This window comes from Candoia aspera, chromosome 5, assembly GCF_035149785.1.
Source record: "Candoia aspera isolate rCanAsp1 chromosome 5, rCanAsp1.hap2, whole genome shotgun sequence".
NCBI classification, from domain to species: Eukaryota; Metazoa; Chordata; class Lepidosauria; order Squamata; family Boidae; genus Candoia; species Candoia aspera.
The window spans coordinates 12482353-12497242 of NC_086157.1; the positions used below are offsets into that span (position 1 = coordinate 12482353).

Genomic DNA, 14890 nt, shown 5'->3' on the forward strand with positions numbered 1-14890 from the left:
CGCAGTCTCAGCTGCTTAACCGAGCCCACCTCTATGCAGTATGCCACTTCCAAAATTAAGGAAGCTGCTGGATCTGTGACAGGCAAATCAAGCTGTTGCCACATCATGGCCTATGTGGACCATTACGTAATTGTCATTGAAATTTATTTATTTTATTTATTTCTCACATTTCTGCATCACCCATCTTGCAAGCGACTCTGGGCAGTTTACAATTTGATTAAAACAACAAGAGATTAGAATCATAAAAACAGGTATATCATAAAAATATAAATAGAAAATATAGAAAATATTTTAAAATAAAATATAAATTCCTCTGGGCCACATCACAGCGCCAACCACCCCCATGATTGACTATTCCCCCCTCCCACCCCAAGCGAGGTAGCAAAGCCAGGCTTTCACTCCTTTTCGGAAGGCCGGGAGAGTGGGGGCCTGCCTCACCTCTGGGGGAAGAGTGTTCCACAGGGCAGGGGAACAAGTGATCTAGACTGGTCCCACACTGCTGAGTCTATGCCTCTTTGTTACTCCTGTACTAAAGTCATGCCTTTTCTTATCTCTAATCTCTAATTGTATTCTATGTCCTATCTGCCCTGCATAAAAGCCCAATGTAATATGGCTTTTATTACATACATTATATATATTATATATAAAAGAGAATTGTGAATCCAGCATAAAATGTATAATCCAAACTAACTCACGTACTCTTTTTCCTTTGTTCTGCTTTTGATAAACATAAGAACAAAACTAAAAGGATCTATGCAGGGATATAGATCCCTCAATAATTCTGCTCGCTGATGGCTTGATTCTTCTAGAGTGGAGGGACATATCAAATAAAAAAAAATTAAAACTTCACCCCTTCACTTTCTGGCTTCTTAGCTTTGCTCATATGCTTTCAAGTCTGGTAGGTCAGTCGACCTATGCTCTCTTCATAATGTCCTTACTGGATCTTCAAATCATTATCCGAAAGAAAATAACTGGTCTGGAATCCTCCCGTTTTTACCTGAATTGTGGGATTCTGAGCTGCTGGACTGAGAGCAAAGCCTCTTCTCAATCCCCAATCCTGACATTAGAACCTTTTCCAGAATTCTTGTCTGTCTGCCACCAATTCTTGTGGATATCTGATTTTGTCTTCAGGGACAAAAAAATAAAAATAAAAATTGCTCTGAAAATGCAATTCAAAAGCACCCCGCAAATGTAACCAATTAGGAAACCAGCAAATCCGACAAGGCAAGTTCCTTACAGCAGCTTAGATGGTTTCCACCAACAGAATAACTATCCATTAGGAGTCTGTAAGATCTAGATTTTTTTTAGGGCCAGGACTGGTACCGACTTAGCCGGCCAAATATTTTGCACGGCGAAGAATCCAGATTTAGGTGAAAATGCTGCTGCCTTCCAAGCCTTCGTGTCCGGGGGCGGGAAGAAGGTCCAAGAAGTCCCTCGCAGCCGATCCGGATTTCCTGCGCGCCTCGGCCCCGAGGAGGCTGCGCAGCGCCCGCACCCCTCCGCCAGAAATGCCCGCGGCTCGGTGCTGCTCTCTCCAAGGTCTCTTCCGTTCGCGCCGCTAACCTGCAGCGGGCGGCGTCCCCCGGCTACCGGCACAGCGCCGCAGCCCGTCCGGCCACGAAGGCTGACCCGGCGGCGGCGGCCACGGCCACTGGGCGGGGACGCCGCGCGCCGCTCCAACCAGCCTCCTCCACCTCCCTCTCGGCGGAGCTCCGGCCGCGCCGCCGGGGCTCTTCGCGGCGTCCCCTGCACCAAGCAGCCACGGCGCATGTGCCCGCCGCAGGAGTGGGGGACGAAAGGGGCGGTCGCCCCCGCGGGGGAACCTCGCTTGCCGCCAGCGCCGGCCTTTCTCGCCGGAGCCGCCCTTGCGTCTTCGGGGCTTCGCAACCCGTTGCGCGCCCCACGCCGCGCTCTCCGGTGTCGGAGCCCCGGTTCCGCCGGAGGCCGCGCAAGGGCTTTCCCGGGAGGGCGGCTTCGGGAGGACGCAGCTCGTCGCGCAGCGCTCTCTTCCGGGCAGGCCGCGCTGGCTCGGCCGGGAACAAGCCCGCGCGCCTCCTGTCGCGTGGCGCTGGGGAGTCGAGCGGGGGAATGACGCGGGGAGAAGAGGCTTCGGGGCCAGCAGCCCCCTTTAGAGCCGTTCGCCCCTGCCGGCTGGCCGCTCGCTGGGTCTTCCCCGGGCCGCCGGCTCCGCGTCCCCGTACTTCCCGCCGGGCGCCTCGCTCGCCCCCCGTCCTTTCCTCACGGGTTGGGGGCCAATAGTTTCGGCCCATGATTGGTCAGCATCCGCCCAATGGCGGAGCCGCTCTCTCTATCCCACCGGCCAGGAAAGGGGGCAGCAGAGCCGCGCTTCCCACCCCCAGACGCCCCTTTGGTCCCACCCGCCGCGGGTCACCTGGGTTACCCCGCGAAGGGGCCGGAGCCGTTTTCCCGCTTCGGAGCTGCGGCTCAAGCTGGGGAAGGGGCGGGGGGCTGCTCTGAGCCTGCCTGCGGAGAAGGCCGAGCTCTGCGCTGGCGGGGGGGCACCCGAAGGTTGCCCCGGCGGTGCGTCCCTGCTCCGAGGGAAACTGAAAGCGAGGAAAGGGCCCCCGTGTCGGGTTCTGTCCCGCTTTCCTAGGACACGGGAAGAAAGGTGCCCTGTTTCATTCCTCTCGCTCTGCCCCAGAGAACCCCCGGCCCTCTCTTTTTCTCTTTTCTCGGGAATCGGGGGCGGGAGCTACATGAGGGCCGGGGGTAAAATATTTTTGCCGCCGGGGGGCCGGGCTGTGGCCCCTCCTCACTAGGGAAAGTTTTGAGGGCGAGAAACCGGACGCCGGCTCTCTCTCCTGCCAGGACCAACTTTTTCTCGCCCCGCCCCCCTCTGCAGTAGATAGCAAGAGTTGGCTGCCAGTTGTAGCCGCGGCGAAGCGGCGCGCGCTCTCCGTTCGTGCGACTGCTGAAAACTTGGGATGAGCAGGGTTCGGTCTCGCTTACTCAAATCCCGAAGCTCCGACTTTCAGTTTGAACGCGCACGTCGGGCTCCGATAAAAGCCGGAGCGATCTTGCGGAGATCCTGCTAGATCTCTGCTAAAGAAGTTGCGGGGAGGGGGAAGAGCACCGGGGTTATGCAATGCTGCGAATTGCGGGAACGGAAGCCCTTTAAATGCCTTTCGTCCTATTCCCCCCCCCCTCCCCGGAGTCTGCTGGGTGCGGATGCGCTGCGCTCCGCGTGACGGCCTGCGCTCTGCAGTTTGGGCAAGTAGAGGAACGGCTGGCGGGGATCCTGCGGACCAGGGAAGTGTTAATCGCCCCTTCGAAACTACCGCATTGGGGAATGACTCATGCAATCCCGCGGAGGGAAAGAGTCGCTGGAGACGGGCTGGGGGGAAACGGGAGTCACTTTCCCGGGTGGGTGGGCCGGCCGTGAGCCGAAGCCAGTCGCGGGGGAAGTAAACGTCGCGGAGTCCCGGGCGCCTGGTTTCCAAGGAAGCCTGCGTAGGATTGCAGCATTAAGGGAGGAAAAGAAAGTCTCTGTCGTGTCATCCTAAGGCTGAAAACGCTTATGGCCTCCGGTTTTATTCTCGCTCCTTTGAGAAAAAGCCGCTTCGAATCAATGCCATTGACTGCCCAGGAGACCTAGCTGGGTTGGGGTCGCAAACACGCCGGGAGGGGCAATTTTACATCCGGACTGGAGGAACCTCCCCCGTTCCTGCAGCCCCTTCTGTTCTTTTCCGCGCCCTGACACGACTACCCGCGGATCTGCGTGGGGTTTTTGCAGCCGCTTTTGCAAATGCAAACTGGAGAAGCTCCTTAAATTACGGAAAGGCCGCGGTCATCAAGCCACGGGAGTTCTGTCGAATGCGCGGGAGTCCCCGTGGTTTGCACAAAGGAAGACTGACCCACGTGCACCGCAGGGTGGGCTGCCGGGGGTCTCTGGCGTTCCTCCTCCAGCGTTTTGAGTTTTTGCTGCCCTGACACGCCGCGCCGGTCTGGGCTTACAGCCCGCCGGTCCCTCCCCGCAACGGTGTCAGGCCCATTTGCGCCACCTCGAGCATCCATCCCGAGCAGGACGCCGGGCGTTGAAAGGTGACCGAACAGCGGAAAAGAAACATTGTAGTAATTTGCTAGCAAGCTCCGCGAGGAGGCGTTTCTTCGGCCCACCGCGAGACCGCCCCCGGCGAGCCGGCGAACCAGCGAGGGCGCGGGGGCCCGGGCAGCCAATGAAAAGGACGCTAGGACCCTGGGGGACCCCGTTCCAAACTGCAGCGCCGCGGCTGCCTTATAAATTCTCCAAAAATGCGGCGGAGCTCTTTTCTGCCGCCGCCGCCGCCGCACGAGCCCTCCAAGCGCAGCCGCTGCCGGGCAAGGTGCAGCTCCCCCGCCCCGGTAGATTTCGAGCTCCCCTTTTTCCCCTTGGCTCGTTTGCATGAATTGTTCGTCTCCCAAAATGGTTTGCGAGACCAAGATAGTGGCGGAAGATCACGACTCGCTGTCAGCAGCCAAGAAGGAGACCATCGTTGTTTCCTCCGCTCAGATGTGGCCTCCTGTCGGGGGCTCGCCGCCCGCTTCGCCCAGCGCGCCGCCGGCGGGCGAAGGGGAGCAGACGGCGGGCGTCTTCATCCGGGAATTCCACCCTTCGGAAGAAGAGGTGGTGCGGCGCATCTTCTACGAAGGCATCATGGAGAGGATCCCCAACACAGCCTTCCGCGGGCTGAAGGACCAGCCCTTGACGCAGCTGCTTTACGGGACAATGGCCGGTGAGTGGCCGCGCTCGTCCCCGGGGGCGGGGGAAGGACCGGACCCTCCGCCTGCCGGTCCGGGGAAGGGCGTGGGAAACGTCGCTCGCACGGCCCGGGGAGAGCTGCGCCGGGGGTGGGGGCCTTGCGCCTCTAGCGCGCTCGCTGCTGGCTCGCTCCCTCCGTGGTTGCGCGAAGACCTGCCGGGCGGCGCAGCCCAGCGACGGACGGCACGGCCGGGCGAGGTCCCTCGGGGGCAAGCAGCGGCAGGCGGACGGCGAGCTGCCGGGCGGCGCCAGGGGCCGCCGGGGCCGTCTCCGCCTCGCACCGTCTCCCCGCGGCGGCGGCGGCGATCCTCCCGCGGGCCGCCCAGCGCCGGGCCCGGCTTCCCCCGCTCGGCGCCTCGTCGTCTTTCCGTTGGGCGAGGGCCGCCCAGAGCGGTGCGGGTGTCTTCCGCAGCGAGGCCGGGGAAGCCCAGCCCGGATGCGCATTTCACTTGAAGCGGCCTCCTGCCGGGGGCCTTCTAACGCGGAGCGCCCCTTCGGCCGCGTGCTCGGGGCAAGCCCCGAGGTTGGTGGCCCTGCGAGGGTGCGCGGAAGGAACGGCGTTCGCATTGCAGCGGTCGCGGGAAGACCGGGCTGGCCTGGGAAAGGGGCTGGAAGGCGGAGCCGGCCGGCGGGTCTTGCTGGGCGGCACGTGCTGGCCGAGGCCGCCGCGGCGATTGGGCGGACGGGCGGGCCGCGGGGGGCCCGCCTCGCGCCTCCCTCGGGAAGCTGAGTTGAGCGGCGTGCGAGAGGCGGCTCAGCGCAGCGTGTCCGGCGCTGGCCGAGCCCGTAGGAGAGGAAGGCGCTCCGGGTTAGAAGTGGCCTCCCGGTGTGGCTGCTAGAGACGCTTGTTCTACGACGGAATTATTTGGGCGTAGAGCGGGCTCCTCTGATGGAGCCTAGAGGCCGGATGTATGGCAGGTGCAGCATCTGGAGGAACTTTCTTTTCCCTCCTCGTCCCCCCCCCCGCCTCCCCCCGTCTAGTCCAAAAAGAAGATTTTCCCCTTGGAATGCTAGAAAGTCCTGCGCAGGATCCTGGACAGCCTCAATGGTGATGCTGGATGAGCCTCTTGATCTATAAACTAAATTTGCCACGAGACTGTTTCACGGAGGCAGAACCTCTCTTAGATGCTCTAGAGCGGGGTTCTTCAACCTTAGCAACTTTAAGATGGGTGGACTTGAATTCACAGCTGGGAGTTGAAGCCCACCCATCTTAGAGGCTGAGGTTGACAAACACAGCTCTAGAGCAGGGTTTCTCAACCAGGGTTCCATGGAAACCTAGGGTTCTAGAAGAAGTCACTAGGGGTTCCCTGGGAGATCACAATTTATTTAAAAAAATATTTTAAATTTGGGCAACTTCACATTAAAGAGGTAAGTTTCATTCTTTAGTTTAGGAACACTGTTAAGGCATATATACAGGCCTACATGTGAAACAACTCTAATAATTTTGTAACTTCTGGCCTCTATTTGAGCCTGAATGTGCAGGGGTTCCCTGAGGCCTGAAAAATATTTCGAGGGTTCCTCCTGGGTCAAAAGATGGAGAAAGGCTGCTCTGAAGCATAGCTGAGCTTATGGAAAAGTTGACTTTTTGCAGTAACTCCCAATTGAAAACATGCTGCCAATCATAAATGCTTGGCTCAATGCCTGTGTAGCAGTACTTAGTGGGAGGGGAAAGATGGTTAACAATTACCAGTTAAAAGATTATATGCTTTGTTAAGCACACACATCACCTGTGTACTACTTCAGTGTCACATGGAAATTTAGTTAAAGTATTTGAACTTCAGAAAGCCCAGGATTTTATTTTATTTTGTTTTGTTTTGTTTTATTACTTTACTATTTAGGACAGGTTTCAGTGTGTTCTGCTAACAAGTAGCAAATAAACTACATAGGGATCTGCACTAAAGTTTTGGCACAGGTTTTACATTTCAAGAAAAGGAAAAATTAGAAGTGAGCCTTTTTAAAAAAGTTTTCTTAAGCAACTAAGCTTGCAGCCAACGAGGGAAAGAGTTCCCTAAGAAGGGTGTGTAGTATTCCAGGAGCTTTTTCTGAAATAAATGACAATTCAAGGAGATAGCCACAACTCTTAGAACAATAGTTGTAAACTCAGCTTTAACACAAATGACTGAAGTGTTTAAGTACTTTTGTGATGTAATTCGTTAAAGATTGGGGGAGGTAATGAAACTTGTGCAGATTGTTTAACATGGACTCCTCAAGATCCACAATGAAGGAAGGAAGTAGCCGCAGCTGTATGAAACCTCTGAGCAGCTGCTTTGAGGTCCTCGTGAAATCTTCTGGGGAAGTCACTTCCACTGCGCTAACTATGTAAAGAATCTGGTATGGACACACGTACCCAGAAGATGTTTGGGTTGGCCATCAAAGTAGCCATGCTGAGCCTTCACACTTTTGATTAGCATATCCATATGGACACTTTGCTTATGGCTCAAGTGCCTCATCAGCTGATCTCCGCTGACCACGTCTGTTTTGGGTGGCAGTTGTAGAAAGCTAATATTACAATCAAGCAGAACTGTGTAGTGATTTGAGGGGTAAGTAGAGGGATGAGCCTAGACTGCAGACATGCAACAAGGCATCCACAGCAGATCACAGTGACATCAAAATGACATGTGGAATGAAATCATCACACAAATGCTTCCATTATGTGTTTGCATATGAACATCTGACAAAATAAGTTATGTGTGAAGGTATCAATCATGCATGCGTTATCTTACCCCCCTTCTACCCCTGCAGGCCACCATATTGGTAGGGTAATTATTTTAGGCCTTTTGGCTACATTATTTATTTATTTATTATTTATTCAAATGTAGTTACCACCCATCTCCCCCAAAATTGTTAATGTAGAAATGGGCTTCCAGAAACGGGATACTTTGCGCAGCTTCTTTTTGTCAGGATGGGAAAGAACTGATAAATGCATGATAGGGATGTGCCAATTCGGAAGAGTCCCCTTGTCTACCTGCTTTGACAGAGCAGTTTTTAGAACTAGAAGATCTAAAGTAGTATGCTGAATTAAAAGAGATTGGAATTGGTTTATTGTTTTTTTTTTTAATATAGGAAGCGTAAGAGATACTCTTTTCCCTTTAAAAAGTTCAGGAAGTTGCAGATGCACCAGGATCTTTGCAGAGATATCGTACTTCTTTCAGTCCTTTCCGGAATGGCCCTCTATCCACACAGTACATTGTTGCCTGAATATTGTGTAACATACAACTGAGTTTATATTGGGGGCCAACGCAGAATGATGAAATCACTAAGCAACAGAACTACTTATCAGCCAGAATCCAAGATCTGATTTTCTATGATGATATAGATGTCATAGCTGTAATGGCCACTCAATTAGATGGTTTTAAAGGGCCTTGGACAAATCCAAAAAGTATTTATCAGAGGCAGAATTCATGGAGAAGCAGGATAAAGAAAAGGATGCTCTCTGTTTGAATAAGTATTTGAGAGTTCAGCAGCATGTTACATTGCTCATGTGGCAAATGCCTGGAAATTGTTTGGGGAAGTTTTTGTTACAGAAGGGACAGGTTTTCTAGCTCATTTTCATATTGGTGTCCTTGAGAAGGGTGCTACTGGATTCTCCCTTGGCAAAGTCTCTGTTCTGAGGATCTGTTGTGCTTTTCTTCCTCTTTTTTTCTCCTGTTCAAATGAATTGGCAAGTCAAGCAATTGCAATTCACCCCAAAGGCTGCTTTGCTAAAAATGTCTAATTACAGTTTCAGCAACACTTGCTGCCCGAATGCTCTAATTTGGAGCTAGGCTTTTGCTAATAATTATGCAAGAAAAGCATTTCATTGGAAGCTTTCGCCTCCTTCCTTCTCAACATTTCTAAATGTTGCATTTGGGACTTTGGCTGGGGTGGGGGAACTTTTCGTGTTTTTGATTTTAATGGAATGTTGTCTTGTTGATAGGTCTTGAATTTTGAGGTTTTTACTTTTGCTGTTTTAACTATTGTAAACCACCCGGAGTCTATGGAAGCAGGTGGTAAACAAGCTCCTTATAATAAATGTAACGAATATATAAATAATGTCCCCCTGAATTAGTTTGCCTCCCTGCATTCTGCATGAGTAATTTGCCACGAAGCCCCTGCTTGACACTTCCGTGCATTTTCTTTACAAGCTTGACCTGATCAAGATAGATAGAAGGGGCTGTATTGCCACTAAGAGGCAGACTTAACATTTAATCAGTGATTGATTTTGCAGAATAAAGTTAAGAAGCTGAATGAATCAAACTTTGGAAATTCATGCAATTTTTGTCATGGCAAATGGAGCGAGATTTATAATGAATCTGTCCGAATGCGGTTTGCAGCTTATTTAACAACCTCCTGTATAGTAGTGATGCAGCAGAATGATCTTCCCACATTGTGTCTATCTAGGTTGTTAAAAAGAATGTTTGCATATATATACACCAGTAGTTTTGCAGAGTATTTTTTTAAGGGAAGAAATGAGGATCCATTCTTTTTTTTTTTTAGTAATTTTATTAAAAATTACTGTTTCTGTAGCCATTATAGGTTTTACAGAGACCGGTTGCTAGCTCGTCGCCTAACCCTCCTCCTTTCTTATCCGGGCTTGGGACCGGCAATGGCGGAGTTTATGAAACTATGGTGAAACAATTGACAAAACTGTTTAATAAATGTTGAGAAAGTGGTACAGTCCCAGAAGACTGGCAAAGAGGTGCTATTGTTAAAGTCCCCAAGAAAGGTAACATCTCTGAATGTACCAACTGGTGGGGCATCACCCTTCTCTCAGTGCCCGGGGAGGCATTTTGTGCAGTCCTCTTGAGGCAACCGCAAAACGCCATCGATCGACACCTGAGAGAGGAACAAGCTGGATTCTGTTGTGGAAGGTCCTGCAATGAGCAAATCTTTACCTTAAGAAATAGCATAGAACACTGCGTCGAGTATCGGCACCCGTTAGCCATTAACTTCGTCGCTTTTAAAAAAGCTTTTGACGGTGTCCATTGAGAGTCCCTTTGGCAGATCCTGCATTTATATGGCGTGCCGACAGTCTTCGTTGCCATCTTTAAGAACTTGTACCAACGATCAAGCTGCTGTGTTAAGACTGAGAATGGCCATACGGACTTCTTTGAGATTACCACCGGGGTCAGACAAAGTTATATCTTGTCCCCACTCCTCTTCCTTGTGGCCCTCGATTATGTCATGCGGCGAGCTGAAGTACGCACTGGGACAGGCATCCACTGGACTGACCAAAGTTACCTTGGCAATTTGGATTTCGCCAACGATATTGCCTTGCTTGAGGAAGACGAGCTGAAACTACAAGAAGGCATGACTGTCTTGGACAAGGAGGCAAACGAAGTTGGCCTCAGGATAAGCGCCGAGAAATCAGAGATCATGCACGTGGGCTCCATGGCCCCAGTATGGGGAATTGTACTTGGACTGCAGCAGTTAGAGGAAGTGGAGAGGTTCACCTATTTGTGTAGTGTGATTGCCTGGAATGGAGATGCAGAGGTGGATGTTAAGTCCTGCATTGGGAAGGCGATAGCTGTTCTTTGGAGGACGAACAAGTTCTGGTCCTCACCATCCATATTGCTGAAGGTTAAGCTCCATCTGTTCACTTCTATTGTGATCCCGACAGCTACTTATGCCAGCGAGACTTGGAAGGCATCAGCAAGTATCAACAAGAGGCTTGACGTCTTCCAACAGAGATGCCTCCGCCCAATCTTAAAGATCCGATATTTTGACCACATCACCAATGAGGAGGTGCTCCAAAGGAGTGGCTCATGTAAACTTCATAACATCGTCACATGTAGAAGACTCCAGCTGGCTGGTCACATCTTTTGCATGGAGAACAACCAGATCCCTAAAGAGGCAATGAGTTGGACCTCCCCTGATGCTAAACGACAACGAGGACGCCCTCGAATAACATGGCAAAGAACACTGATACAAGACCTGAAGGCATTGAATATCACATGGAAGGATGCCGAAATACCCGGCCAAGACCAAAAGAGCTGGAGAACCCTTACTGCCCGATATGCCACGTAGTACGGACCCGGGGGGCGGGGGAGAGAGATTAAAAATTACAATTAAAGTGATAAAAACTAATACCAACTAAAAAAGAGAAAAGAATAAAAAGAAAGTGCAGAAAAGAAAAAAATAGAAAAATAAAGAATACAGTAAAGAAAAAGAAAAATATATAAAGAAATTACTTCCCCTTCATCACAACACATAAACAATTTTAGTAACTTATCACCTTCTCTTAAAATACGACACATGATCTCTTCTTCCCATATCCCAACTCTTATCTATAAACAAATCCTTAAAGCCTCATCATTCAGTCCTGATCAGCAAAAGTCCATTAAGGATTACCAGAGATAACATATCTATTTTAACCTTGATCAGTAAGCCAACTTTATATTCCTTCCTTTTACTTTTAACAATCTTGATCTTTAGTCCCTTAAAATCATGTCCTGAAACTTGATTTCTTTTAATTTTTTTCTTTTTCCCTTCTCACAAAATTCTCACAAAAGTCAGGACTAAAACTCAGTCTCCTGATTTCTAGCCTGGAGCTTTAACCACTATACCAGACTGGCTCTCTTATCTTTCAATACATCCAAGGTTAAGGTATTTTGCTCCATTCTGTATTAGTAAGTGAAATTTAAGTATTCTTCCTGTTTAATTATAATCTTTAGTTCTGTCTGGTTCTCTCTAGTGTCCAACCTTCAGAGTCCCATCCTATCATTTTTTTTAAAGAATTCAAAACAAAAGCATGTTCCCATGGGAAGGATTCTTATAATTAATTCCAAAATCTTATTTCAAATCCATCTGAGCCCTTAGTCTGTTTGTAATTTTAGAAAATCAAAGTTCTAATCACCCTTTTGCTTTTTATTCCAAAATTTGGAAATAATTAAGATCCATTCCGATGGATGTTAGAGATGGGCTCTGTGACAGACGTTTTGAGAATTTATTTTGACCAGTTGAACTGGACAGGCCTTGTTTCCTAATACTGCATACTGCTAGTGATAACCTTCCACCCTTTGCATACATACTGTGTGCCTACTTTGATGGAGCTCAAGTAACTATCCAGGCTTATTAGAAAATATGCTCAAAGCCAGCATTGGCATTTTTGAAAGGGCATGTAGCTATTATATAGACATATGCAGAAGCATTGAAAAGTGCTGATGAGCATTATGCAATGAAAAAAGTTAGCTGAAGAATCGAATAAAGCACTACAGGGAAAAAAATGAGTTATCTGTATGACCAGGAAAAATGTCAGATCTGGGTGAAATGGAGGACTGATGGATTTAGATAAGTTTTACAGTTTTGGTAGTGTTAAGAAAGTGGTGATGTACCAATTTCAAATACTTTAATGCAGTGTTTCTCAACCTCAGCAACTTTAAGCTGTGAGGACTTCAACTGCCAAAATTCTGGAACAGATTGTTTTGATTTAGTAGTATTTTGCTTCTGAACAGAGTTTTAAAAAATGCCTTGGTTGCTTAGATTAACAGGAATAAGAAAGAAGTCTGGATCAGGCCAAAGGCCCATGTTCTCCAACATTTTCTGTTGCCAGTGGCCAGTCAGTTGCATTCAGGTAGACAGTGTTTATTAATTAGTAAGATTTGTATGTCTTGCAGGAACTCAAGATGGTACATTCTATTCTTTAATTTTTCACACACTAGGTCTGTGAAGTAGTTTGGGCTGAGAGCTTGTGACTTGTTCATACTCATCCAGTGAGCCTCCATGGGTGAGCAGTGTTCAGTCTGGATTTCCCCAATCCTAGCCCGTTCTTTAAACAGTATGCCACCCTACTTCTCCACTTTCATGGTATCCTGGTTGTGATTCAGGAGACTAGTAGGCACTGACATCTAGTCTTCCAGAAATGTAATCAGTTTCTTTTGTGGGCATCTAAATTGGTGGCCAAGGGACGCGGTGGCGCTGCGGGTTAAACCGCTGAGCTGTCGATCGGAAGGTCGGCGGTTCAAAACCGCGCGGCGGGGTGAGCTCCCGTTGTTAATCCCAGCTCCTGCTCACCTAGCAGTTCGAAAACATGCAAATGTGAGTAGATCAATAGGTACCGCTTCGGCGGGAAGGTAACGGCGTTCCGAGTCGTCATGCTGGCCACATGACCCGGAAGTGTCTATGACAACGCCGGCTCCAAGGCTTAGAAACGGAGATGAGCACCGCCCCCTAGAGTCGGATTCGACTGGACTTTACGTCAAGGGAAACCTTTACCTTTTTTAAATTGGTGGCCATTGCCACATCTGTTGGCAATGAATCCCACAATTTAACTGTATCTTGTATAAGGAAGTACTTCTTTTAATCAGTCCTGAATCTTGCCCGGTTTACTTTTAATGGGTCACCCTGAATTTAACAGTGTCTGAGAGAGAGAAAATTACTCTGTCCACATCTTCAGTGCTATCATTGCTATGTGTATTTTAATACATCTGTCATGCCTTCCCTTGTTCATCTGTTGCTTAGTTAAAATGCTCCAAATACTAAATAATTACCTTGAGCTGCTCTAGTGCCCCAGTGCAAGGGTTGCCTATTCCAAAACACTCTCAGACTCACAAGCAGGTCTAAATAAAATCTGGTTTATTTGAGAATAGTATGCAAGTACGAAGAAAGCTGAGAATGGGAAAAGCGCGCCAAATGCAAACTAAAAACCCTCGGTACAAATGAGATCCCTCCCCCTGTAGAATCTTCCCAGGCTCACAATCCCAGGTGCTCCCAGCGGTTTCTGATGGTGCGGTGGAAAAGTCCTTGAGCAGAGCACATAACCCAAACACATTCCATTGAAATAAACATAGATACAGAGCTTGGCACAAGGTTTCCCCAGTAGCTCCCCCCCAATGGCAACGTGCGTCAGCACCATGGCATGTGAAACGTTACGATGTACAGTACACATTGAAACAGTGAACATGACACCCAGTCTGTGCCCCTTTTTTGGATCTTTTCCAGCACAGATTTGGGTGGCTAGGTGGGAATGGAAGCAAGTGGTGAAATCTGTGTCACGGCCCCTTGCATATTTGGCGTATGACACCACAACTCAAGTATGAAAGGACAGAGCTTTCATCATGATGGGTGTTTCATTGTTTTGGCAACAGTGTGGTTAGGAATGAATGCTTATGCTTTCCAGGTATACAAGATCTGGACTTTTAAATCTTGGCCTGACCTTTGCTGAAGGCTGGTTGGACTGGAGTGAGGTGGACACTTGAGAGCTCGGGGGAAAAACGTTCTCCACTGAAGCAGCCTAGGGTAGAAAACAATGTCTATAAGAGCTATGAGTTCTAACTGCGTGTCCAGGACTTTCTCAGCTGATCTGGAAATAAATAAAGCCAGCTTTCATGCCTAAGGCTGGACTAGAACTCAGTCTCCTGGTTTCTAGCCTGGTGCCTTAATCACTAGGCCAAATTGGCTCTCTGGTTCATCAAACCCCTTTGATTGAAGGCCCCGTTTCTATTCTATTCTGCAGTATTCTGACTCTTCTCATAGTTGAAACAGTTCCTTGCAAAATAATAATGCATGTGGTATTCTTGTGATCTTCCTACATCTGTATAGATACTATTCACACAATATGAATTTTGCTGAACAACCTAGGACTTAGGGCAAGGAACTAACTGATGATAAAATATGTCTGAGACATGCAGGTTCTTGCTCAAAGGATCAGTTCATCTAGTAGTGGTGTGTACCAACCACTGTAGTCTTTGAATACTTCTACATGGCCTGCATACTTAACGAATGGCAGGTTTGCTGGTTCTTTGTTTCTCTTTTAGTTTTGTCATTGCTGATAAAATATGGGTAGAAATCATAAGAAACCATGACTGGACCCAAGAAAAACACTGTATTATTTCTGGAAAACCTTTGAAACAATCTCTGAACATACCTTGTAGACCCACACAATCCTGGTTGAACAACAGATGGATGCCTTTGCTCTGGAGAAGATAAAAAAGCTTTCTGAACCATCCTCCTTACAGGATTTATCACCTTACTCATACCAAAATGGACTCTTATTTCACAGCAATTGGATATACTTATCTGCAGGATCCATTAGAAGTGAAGTACTGGCTCTGTGTCATGACCACTGAGCAATGGATTACTTCAGACTCTTTAAATCTCTGTGTTGCTCTCTTGGGAAATGTTGGTGGGTTTCCCTCAGTGAAGATATGTGAC

At 48.9% G+C, this 14890-nt stretch overlaps 1 protein-coding gene across 1 annotated transcript in view; it reads left to right on the plus strand.

The window, feature by feature from the left end:
• Positions 1-4308: 4308 nt before the first annotated feature.
• The window catches only part of NAT8L (N-acetyltransferase 8 like), a 48696-nt gene continuing 38114 nt past the window's right edge, over positions 4309-14890 (plus strand). Inside the window, exon 1 of the mRNA XM_063304303.1 lies at positions 4309-4733. Within this exon, the coding sequence (XP_063160373.1) occupies positions 4403-4733 (331 nt within the window). The 5' untranslated portion in view covers positions 4309-4402. The remainder of the gene's footprint in view (positions 4734-14890) is intronic.